Here is an 11,742-nt window from a genome sequence, read left to right as displayed (position 1 = left end):
AGATTCATAGAGTATATCACTGAACACGTATTTCACCACACTCGAACAATGACTTTGTTGTGACATATAATTATATGTTGTGACATTAATTAATGTGCATTCAACAGGCAACTCAACCAGTGGTATGCAAGCAACATTGTGATCTCATCAGTTACGTCATTGTGAGATGTGGTGTGTGTATGCTAATACTCTGAGCCAAAGTTCTGACTGGCAAAGTATCTCTCACACAAACCCCATCAAAATTTGCTCAGTTCAGTGGAGGTCCCTTCAATATCACTAAATACATGATGCCACCATGCATGTCTAAAGTATTGGTAAGAACCACAGGAGCTACTCTTCACAACATATTTTATTGTAAACATTGGAAGAAAACTGATCTCCAGCCAGAACAGGGTCAGGGTGAAAGGTTAAAGGTCAGTGTTGATGTCTTCAGGAAGTGTCCATGGTCTGCACACTCTCCTCCACCACTTCCAGCTGAAGTGGGGTCACTGCCTTTGTCAGAACACCTGTGGTGCCATGCCCGTACTTATAGTCACCACTTCTGCAGGAAGACGATCCGGAATATAAAATTAGGGGTGTGAATCTGTGCGCGCGCACACGTTTTTGTGCATGTTTTCAGTACACTGTACTTTCCTACTAGTGAACATTTGACCAGAGGAACAGAAATCAGTTTTTAATCAGTCACATTCCTGCTGAATGTCAGAAGAGCCTATGTGCATATAATTACTTGCTTTGCTGTAAATGAGGGATGAGTGTGTAGAGAGGAACATTTGATTTGGAATTAATGTTAGAAAGGGTTAAGAGGAAAAAGCAGAAATCCCAAACTTTGTATTCAATATTAAACGACTACAAACAGATGTACTCTAATCACATACAAGTGTGTTCCTACTAACACACATGCATTTAGGCACACTACAAGGGCAGCACACTCTTGAAGAACAAGTAGTAAAGATTCAGTCAGCCTTAGTACACAAACGCAGAGTAAAACAACCCCCCATACCAACATTCAGCTGCTTCTGCAGCAGTGTATTTATAAACCGCTGACATGAATCCAAACCTCAGCTGGTCCTTGCTTACCGGACACCCTTCTGGTTGGCCTGGTCATGTGGTCTCAGATAGTCCACTCTGTCTTTGGTAATCACACACAGGTCGATGTTGCTGCCTGAGCCCAAGTCATTAAAGATGCCTGCTGCTATTGCATCACGCACCAGACGCTTTGCTTCTTCCTCCTAACAGACATAACACAGAACATCTGCATATTTTCAACCAAGCTAATGGCATTAAATGTACTTCTATCCAAGGTTTTTTTAAACATTTGTTTTATTGTACATTATGTGAAAAAATGTATTGCTGATGGTACACAACCTAGGTAATGATGGGGCACAACCCGTGGACGTTATATGATATATATGCCCATTAGTTTAAAGCAAAAGGAAAATTGGAATTTCCCAATAGTGTGTGATGCATAAACAGAGCTGATGAAAGCAACCTATTTAACCCTTTTTGCAACAATGTCACAAACTTAATTCAATAAATTTAGATCAGTAAACATGAAAGCATATTTAGCTTGTGAATAGACAAAAAGAAAGAGAGAGAATTAAAGTGTGACATACCTCCATGTTAGGTCTGTATCGATCTTCAAACACAGCCATAGCAGCCAGAGAGCCAGAGCCTGACAAAACCCAGTCAGAATTAAATCAAAGTAAAGTAATTTAAACATTAATCCTCAAATCTAAATGACCTAGGAGTCAGAGAAAGAGGAGGCACTCTGTGCCACTGCAGCCTTCTGTAGGGGAATTATAACAGAACTGCAGCCAAAGCTATTGGGAAATTTAAACATCACTTTTAAAAACAAGTGCAGATGAAAAACCTTCAAGCTTTGATGTGCTTGTGTAAAGAGAGACCCACCCATGGTAACATAAGGTAGTTTGTCTGTTGAGCCATGAGGGTAGATGCTATATAGGTGGGGGCCATTGCAATCAACCCCTCCCAATACCAGTGCGGCACCAATGTATCCTTGGTACCTACACACAGACACACACACACACACAATCAATAAATTCACACAAAAATGAAGAGAAAAATGGCAAGAGGTAAAAAAAAAAAAAAAAAAGCTAGCAGGTAAAAAGTAATTAAATGGTGGTTTGCTAAACCCTGTTTATGATGTAGAAGCCTTCAACAATTTTTAAAAAGAATTTATCACTATTCAAAACCTGATTCTTATTCAATTTAAGACAAACCAACAGAAAAAGGGGAAAATAGTTTAAAATGAGCACAGCATAAATATACACTCTTTTACCCTGCAACACTAAACTAATTTGGGAGGACAATTACACTAATGACTCAGTTAGCTGAAATGGCCACTGTCACAGTGGTTCAGATTGCATTAACAGCATCCTCAAACCTAAACAAGGGTTAAAACTGAGAGTATCTCTAAGATTTTTTTTTTACATTCTATGGTGGATTTTCAGATGATGTGTTAGCATGTTGTTGGCCCAAACATGATCCATATTTCCTCCTGTTTTCAATCTCTTTCATCTTAAAAAGAGACTGAAAACAGAAGGAAATATGGAATATCCATTTCCTGCAAAAAGATGATCTCTATAGCAGTGCAGAAAGAACAACATGCTAAAACATCATCTGAAAATCAACCATATAGCATAAAAAAAAAATATCTCTCTCTCTCTTTGTTGAAGAGTCAAAACCAGGGGAAAACACTTCAGGACTCTTCAGGATGTTTGGCATTTCAACACTAGTCAAATCCCTGATCTGATTTCCACTAAGAATCTGTGGCAAGTGTTAAAACCGGTGTCTATAAGCACTGGCTAAGAGACTAAAGTTAGACTAATGAGAAGTTGTTATGTTTGTTAAGAGGAATGACAGAAATATTTTTCAGAATCAGGTGATTTTTATAGTTGCTGCTTCTAGTTTTTCTCTTGGAAATATGTAGTTTAAACACCATGTTCTAAACAAATTACAACAACAACTTTGCCTCATTTGGTACTTTCACAAACTTGGCCATTATAGACATGGGCTGGACACATTGATACTTCTGTATGTATACAGACACAGTGATAAGCGAAGGGATCCCAGCCACCTGAAGAGCATCTGTTTGAGCATGCGGTTGGCAGTGGCAACCCTCGGAAGGCGGTTGGTGGAGAGAGAATGCAGCTCCAAATTAGATGAAATCAGCTGAGTGGTCATCTCAGTGTCTGCTGCTGTACCAGCTCCACAACAGCTACACATACACAAACATTATTAGGCAATAATATTATTCTACTGATCAGTAATTATGGGTTAGGCAGGTATCTGTGTTTGTCAGTGCTCACTAGATGTTTGGAGAGATGTAGTGGATTTTAGAGCAGTTCTTATCCGCTACGACCATTCCTTCAGTTGCTCTCGTATCAGCTCCCAGGACTACTCCATCCTGTGTGGGAGGGTTTTAAATAAAATTAATTAATTAAATTAGAAATAATAATTCAAAACAGTAATATAATTCAAGTTTCAATTTTCTAAAAAGTATCAAATAAATAAGCAAATAAGTTAGTTTATATACAATATTTTTTCTGTGCCTCTTCTCATTGTATAAATAAATCCTTTCCATAAAAAATTGCACTGAAAAAGCACAAATGCTTCAATACATTACTTGAGTGCAATTTTTAAAAATATCTGTAGTTATTTAGTTAATTATTTATACTTGAGTATAAACTTGGGTAATTTAAATTGACTCAATGTATAATCTTACTATGTTACAGTACATTTTCTCTATGGCCATATTTGAACAAGATGTTCAAATTTGTGAATTGCAAAGGTGCTGTACATCCTACAAAGATTTGCTAATAAATGGTACATAAGCAATAGCTATTGCATGTGATATAAAGTCTCTTAGGAAGATCAACAGAGTCTCAGAGATCAGTAGAGCTATTTAACCAGTACACAAGAGCACATAATTTGTCACGTCCTCTGTACTGGAGTACACATTTTGCTTAGCTTTTGGCAAAAGTGTATCTTGACATACATGCCAATAAAACAATTCTAAAATATGGAGGAAACACCAATGCCTGGTTCCAGCTTTATTGGTAAGATCATCACATTGACTAGAGGACAAAGCCAAAATAGAGAGACTGTCACCTTATACACAATTCCACAGATAGTTGTGCCAGTTTTGCGACCCACAGGAAGGCCATATCCAAGTTTAGTGATGTTAGCTTCTAGCAGAGTATTCCTACAGTAAGACAAAGAAACAGCAAGTAATGTACAAAACCTGAAGCAGTACATTAAATAAAATCGTGTGAAGTTCAAATAAATAAGATCAACAAAAATTAAAACCAATATGCAATGTGTATTTTTTCAAAGCTTGTGCAATAGTGAGAATGGGCAGCACATTTCAGACACTTAAAAGGAAAATACCATTATACTGTGCCTTGATTTAATTTATATCTGGGTTTTACTTTATCCCTTTAAAGATTTACCCTTAGTTCTCCATCTTCGTACTTTACTTCTACAACACATGGTTCTCAAATTTAAATGATTGTGATTTTTTTGACAGTGAATGCTCACACACTATATACACAATTTTATATATATAAATAAAAAATGTTTTAATTCCAACATAACTAGCATATGAGCAATAAAATAAGGGTTTTTTTCGGAGACACTAGAGCTGTACTTCTAGAACACCGACCATGGGAAAATATAGACTTTTTCCAACATCTGAAATGTTAACGTACACTGTTAAACTAAAGTTCAGTAGTATGATGTGGATGGTTGGCTCTTGGTCCATTGTGCTGTTTTATCTTCATATTCATATTCATATTTCCCCTTTTATTTTTAAATGATTGCTTGACATCTTGTCCCTTCTTAACGATGCAACACTGAATCCATCTATCTCTCCCCCCCACGCCCGTCTCCGTAAAAACGATAGCATATGAACAAGACAATAAGGGATATGTTCGAATAAAAAATTGCATTTGTTTAAAAATCTAATACAATTAATTCGTTACATTTTAAACAGTTAAAACAAATTTTAACGGTTAGGAAAATAGTTTAAATCAAAACATTTCCAACTCTTCGCAAACGGTGGTTTAACACAAGATTAAACACTCACAATGTATCCATCAAATTTAGCCTAGCCCTTTGTCTTATACGAATGTGTTTTCAAATGATAATTTTATACAAGTCAGACAAATACGTTAACTAATTGTCTGAAAAATGCCCAAAAACAAACTGAGTGCGCATAACAGGCGCTTTCATTGTATGTCTAGCCAATTAGCTAGTTAGCTAGCTATCTTGATAGCAGAAACGTCGGATATTTTATTACTATTTAAGATAATAATTTTATTTAACACGGCAGGTTGGGTTAGTTAGGGTTAGCTAGCCAACGCTAGCGTTAAACCCGCAACTCGGGGACCGGTGAATTTAGCGAGCCAGGATGGATATCTGCACATCGTCAAAATTCTAAACTAAGAATATTAGCTACATAGTTGACAATATAATTATAGCTTTATATACACACATGTGCTGTGGCAAATATATACTTTATATTCAAAGAACAATGTTCTTTATTTCTTACTAACCAGAATAAACATACATAACTGACCAGTTTCAATGAAATCTACTGAGTCATTCAGAGTCGTGTTGGCTAGCTAGCTAACGCCAGGAGTATGCGATAACCCATCTAGGGAACGTGAAAACAAACAATCTCAACAGAAAACACAAAGGAAAATATATCAGATCTTAAAATGCAACGTTAGTAGTAATTTACCCTTTTGCTCATACCTCTTACAATTTTCGAAACTGAAACCTCCGAATTGAGGCTGACACACGGACAGAGTCGCCATTTTTTGTATTCAGGAATGGCTGTTTCCGGGAAGTGCAGTCCACTAGATCGTCCAGTGTTACACCGAATAAGGCTCGAAAGTGGTTTATTTACTACTAGCTTTGAACACTTTTCTAAGGTGAGCTCGACCTAAAGTGCATTTATTTTGTATACATTATATGTTTGAGTAGAAATACTGATTTTTTTTTCAAACAGCTGAAGCATCAATAAAGAATGTATTTAACATTGTGTGTGTGCCGAGACTGTTTAATTATAGAAACTTAATGAAAAATGTATCTTGAGGTAAGGTATCTAACCTTAAAATCAGTGTAGGGATCAGTGTAGGTCTTATGCGGTATATACTTTAGTTGAGCTACTTTACCCTGTAAGGAGGTGGTGTAATGCTTTGGAGTTTTAATACTTGTTATCACATCAGTTAGTAATTGCAATAAATATACCTTATATTTATCTAACGTGGTTTTAACCAAATAAGAATTTTCCCAAGAAGCATTACGTGAAGTGCCTAGTTTGATCAAATACATATTCTGATGATTTTTAATGGAATTACTTTCATATTTGAGTATTTTAGAGTTGCAAGTAATGAATATGTGACATATGAATGAGACACATGAATATTATGAATAAGAGGTGATAATATAATAAACCAGTGACGTCACTATATATATGAATAGGGGGATAAGCCTCCCAGGAAAATTGCAAAAAAACAAAATTGAACCATTCATTAAACACTGCATTGTTTAATGCATTTTTTAAAAATCGTTTTTCGTTTACTTTTAAATAACGTTATTCTGTTCATTTCATTTCGGATAATTTTAACAGACATTCAAATGACTCATTTTCTTTATTTTTATATTGAAGCTAAACGCAGTTAGGGAACATCCTCTGACTCACACATAGCGCGACACAGACTGGTTGAGATTTTTGGAAAGCAGTGCATAGCAACAGTAATCGTTGTCACAGATTGCCCAAATATTTAAATCATTCATACTCAAATTGTGTATCAGGTTTCAGGACTGTTGTGCGGAGCAGCAGCTCTCCCAGGCCCTCGCGCCCTTATGCAAGTCAATTTGGAGACACGACGGTACTGCTGAATTAGATAGAATGAATGAGAACTATTGACAAACTATTGACAGGGGCGGTAAAGCGTATTTTAAAAATGTCTAATGTCATGCATCTATTGATGCAAATTAATTGTGAATTTTCTTCTGTCTTAGCCGAGTTTCTGAGGTGCATCCACACTGAGCTGGTGAAATTATGCTGTTCAAGAGCATTAAAATCCTTTGAATTATTTATTTACTTATTTTTTACTCAGCCTTGTTTTTGTGTAGCTTCATACATTTTCTCAATAGTTGGAAGATTATCTTGTTAATTGATCCATACTCAGTGATCTATTCTGTAACATCCAGTGAAACTGCAAGTCATGAGAACATTTTCATTCCTACGAAAATGGGATTTATTTATTTTATTATTGGGATTATAAGGTAGTAGACTGCTACATGACTTGCTAAACTTCTATTACTCCCACTGCTGTAAGTTACTCAAGAGGTAATTAAATAATTTTCTGTTATATAAAGTCTCTCCGAGTTTCTATTCAGATAGCATGCTACAGAGCACATGGCTTCTGTCATGCCTTTTAAATTGCCTTTACTGTAATTGGCAATTAGTCTATAATAAAACAGCCAATCATAAGAAATATTGTTTGTCATATTTGCATCTACTGTTTGCATAACAAAAGTAAAGAAATTAGTAGTTTCATTGTTTTTGCCATAAATTGAAGAGGAAATAATTTTGTTACATTTTGAGAATAAGTAATGAATATTTTTTTTAACAAATTATCTTTGTAAGTAATTTGTAAGAGCATAGAATGCTAAAGATCTCTATGGATGCAGAGAATGTGGCCAGTGATAGTGACTGGGTAAGTAATGTGTTTCTATTTCTGACCATTAGGGAGCAGCAAGAGTTTAGGATTCTGAAGAAAATTGAAACTCAAACCCATAATTCAAGAGTGAATGCAAACATACAATGATGGTGACATCCGGCAATCCAAACCACCATGGGCTTGTTTTTGTTCATACATTTTGATTAAAACAAATGATAAATTTCATATTAATACCTTTTTTTTAAAAGAAACACTTTGTAAGTACTTTCCATTAATTCAGCACAAGTGCAAGGGGAGTCTGTTAGGTTTTAATCTTTTAATTATGGCAGGTATTAATAAAAGTGAAAGTTTGTTTACTGAAAGGAGCTAAAACAAGTAAGCATCATATCTATTTTATGATCTATTTCTTGTAGTTCACCCAGTAGTGCAGGTTGAGCTCTGCTACTAATAACAAGGTTATGGGTTCAATTCCCAGGGAGCACATGCACTACCATTATTGTAAATATGCAATTATTTTTATTATGCAATTTTATTTTATTTATATATATATATATATATACATACATACATACACACACACACACACCCTGGAGTTAAATATAATAGTGTTAGAATAAAAGTAAATTAATTCAGTAATGATTACACTAGATTCATTCATACTTTAAACAAGACATAAGATGAGTGTTGTGACTGTTGACCTGTTTCATGAAATATAGAAACATTTTTTAAACGTGAACTCTGATGTGATGATATAATAGGAGTGGAGGATGGGCTTAAGGTACTCCAACTGCAGAGCAGAAAAACCTACTGAATTTCTTTATGTTTGGGGTTTGATATTATCATAAAGGGCAGGAACACTGGCTAAATAATCAAGTAGTAATGTCCAGAGACATTTTTTCTTGTCCAGTTCACCCTCAGCCTATTTAAGTATTCATACTCTTCTGTAGAATTAATAAAACAGAACACTGCCCTCAGCAAAAACACTAATATGCTTGTTCAGAGTTGAAAGTCTTTGATTATGTAATTGCTGAATACACCTGTTTATTAAATTAGCCTTTGCTAAAACATAAAACATTTCTATATATTTTAATACTTGCTATGTTTTAAAAATTAACTTGGTGTTGTGTAGGTATGCTCAATAGTATGTCTAATAGTATGTCTAATAGTATGTCTAATAGTATGTCAGTAATTTAATTTCTTTTCTCACCTGTTTCTCTCCCTATGTCACCAATTCATTTTAACTGAAAGCACCCAGTGTGAAAATTCTGTTTTGCATCTTGACATGAGTGATAGAATGTGCAGGTGTGCATGTGTGGTTCATAAAGAAATGCTTTTTGATGGTTGTCATGGAGACACTATTGAATGAGAGGTACAGCAGGCTGCACCTTGCACACACTGCACACACTGCAGTAAAATCTGTCTGCCAGGCCTCCAACATTCATTTTGAAAATGTGTATATTATATGTTGCATGTGTACTGTGGGTAGTGCATTGTGTGTGAGGGGGTTGGGGGCGGGGGGGGGGGCAGCGAGTGTTTTCAAGCATTCTGATCACTTAAAACACATAAAATAATGTCTGATTCTGGTCTGTTATGAAAAGCTGCATATTCTTCACACCACTCTCACTGTTTAGACGCTGCAGTAATTTCCTTTGCTTTATCCATTGTGAGTGTAAGAGATATCCTGCAAAATCTGGGAGTGAATGTATCATCTTTCAAAAAGGAAGAGGAGTTTTCCTCTTGTCTGGGTGTGTGGGAGGGATTCGCAGGTGAGGGTAGGAAAGGAGGGGGAACTGCAGGTGTGTATGTAAACAAAGTGATTGGATCTGTTAGGAGTCAGATCAGACTGCAGCTGTGTGAGACCAATATGTTGCAGCTTGAGTCTCTGAGGATAGTCAGTGTCCTCCAGCCCTCCAGCCTGGGAGTGAGCTGGGAGTGAGCTGGGAGTGAGGCATTGGGGGTTAGAGACAGGTCAGAGCCATTTATTTTACTGCCTTCTTTCACAATACAAGACACAGAAACACACACATAATTCTTCTGTAGTTGTAGCTCACATTAGGAGATTCCAGTTTCTCATAATTATTTCTGATTTATACTAGGGAGTGAAAGAGAAAGTGTGCATTGTGAATATTGTAAGTTAAGGCGCTGGTGTTAGACATTAGGATTTAGCATTTGATTGGGCTGGGCTGGGTGGTGGTGAAGAGCAGGTGGATATCAGTTTGATTTGAGCATAGTAACTGTGCTTTTTCCCTGCATGGTTATCATACTCTTCCTTTGCCCCTGCTGAAGGACACTGGGTAATCTCATCACATGACATCATCATTACATAACTACTGTGGAGAACATGTGACCTCCATCCCCTCCAATCAACATAAACCATAAAAGAAAACAAAATGCAAAAAAGATCTACAAAGTAAAAAAGATAAAGTGAATTTGGTCCTAGCTTAATGATTTTTTAACTCAAATTTGTAGAGCATGGTGCATTTCAGCGATAAGGTCAACCTGATACTGGGCAGGTGTGTTTTGTTTTGAAATACATCCGCCTGTGTGTAGCTGTGGATTTAAATGATCTGGTATCAAATGGAATGATCAGGTACATATTCGTTGTTGTGGTAACTAGCACCAAGCAGGTGGCATGCTGTCGCGAGCATTAAGTACATAGGATCAAACCCACACAAACATGCTCAATTTGACCCCCCACCCCCTGCAGAAAGTAAATGAAAACAACATAAATGAAACATGCACAAAATAATTAGATCATAAAGACTAAAAAGCTAAGTAAACACAGCTCTACTTCTTCTTCAGTTTCCTATTGTAGCAGTGATGGTTTAATGTGAACTTAATACATTTATCCTAATACAAACATGGAAATAAGATAAATGTGTCTTATTTTGTTTAAATAATTTCAGTGTAGTCATACATTACACTTTTGTAGCCCTCTGGGGCTCCATTCTCTAGTCTCTGTGTCTATACTCATAGACAGTCACTGTACTGCTGCATCACCTATGTCTATAGACTCTACACACTGCACATAACTACTGTTTATTTTTTACTACCCTTGCCACCGTAGTTAGTAGCCAAACATAACCACAGCTTGCTATGCACTATATACTCTGTGCTTCTCTGTATTTTCTGTATATTTAATTGTATTGTATATACTTTTTGTTCTTCTCCTTCCCCCTCACCTTCTTATGTTTATATAGCATATTTTGAAATTCATATTTGGTATTTCGTAATGCACAGCAGTAAAGATCACACCCAAGTTTTAAATGGAGGATTTAAAGCATTCTTTAAAGAGGATTCATATGCATTAATATCAAAGCACAACTGTCTCTGACATTCTGTTTACATGACAAACTTGAAACTTGAACTTGACATTTCAGATGTCAACTCGACACTAGATTTTTGGAACACATTTCTTGTGGTGTACAGTAAACATATTTATTATTTAAAAAAATCAGAATGTGAGATAGATCTGGTTTTAGTTCAGTACTGATATTTCCTCCAAAGCAAGAATAAAAGCATGGGCTCTTGGCAGATGAAATGGGAGACAGAGACCACTGTCTTACATTAGCTGTCAAGAATAACAGCTCAAGAATAAATGTTATTAGAATGTTTCTCTTCAGGTGATTACAACTTCATCTTCAATCCTTTTAAGTTTTGGAAACTGATTACTTCATATAAAATCTATTTAATAACTGTTTAATCCCTGATCAGAATGAGCTCTGCCAAACACATCAGATCACACTGTAGAGTTGTAGGCCATTTGTTTGTTAATACTGATATAGGACTGCAGCTGTATATCAGATAATAGTGATATGGGACTGCCTCTTATTATATTAGATAATAGTGATATGGGACTGCCTCTTATTATATCAGAAAGAAGTCCAGATGTAAGCTATCTTCACATGTAAACCCTTCCCTAATACAGAACACATTATAGAACACACTATTCCCATTTTTATTCTTTCTATTTTATCATGCAGAATTCCAATTATCCGAAAAGCAACTAATATAACTCCAATTC

The 11,742-nt window shown here is 35.9% G+C and overlaps 1 protein-coding gene across 1 annotated transcript; it reads right to left on the bottom strand.

The window, feature by feature from the left end:
• Positions 1-172: 172 nt before the first annotated feature.
• psmb7 (proteasome 20S subunit beta 7) lies at positions 173-5,885 on the bottom strand. The gene is made up of 8 exons (XM_027016858.2): positions 5,779-5,885; positions 4,132-4,225; positions 3,330-3,427; positions 3,098-3,238; positions 1,909-2,024; positions 1,614-1,672; positions 1,078-1,229; positions 173-541 (listed from the first exon to the last, which is right to left on the bottom strand). Exons 1-8 carry the CDS (start codon positions 5,838-5,840, stop codon positions 430-432), a joined length of 834 nt encoding a protein of 277 aa, XP_026872659.1. The 5' UTR covers positions 5,841-5,885; the 3' UTR covers positions 173-429.
• Between the last annotated feature and the right edge of the window lie 5,857 nt (positions 5,886-11,742).

This window comes from Electrophorus electricus, chromosome 22 (genome assembly GCF_013358815.1).
Source record: "Electrophorus electricus isolate fEleEle1 chromosome 22, fEleEle1.pri, whole genome shotgun sequence".
Taxonomy (NCBI): domain Eukaryota; kingdom Metazoa; phylum Chordata; class Actinopteri; order Gymnotiformes; family Gymnotidae; genus Electrophorus; species Electrophorus electricus.
This window is presented reverse-complemented; position numbering and strand designations above follow the sequence as displayed.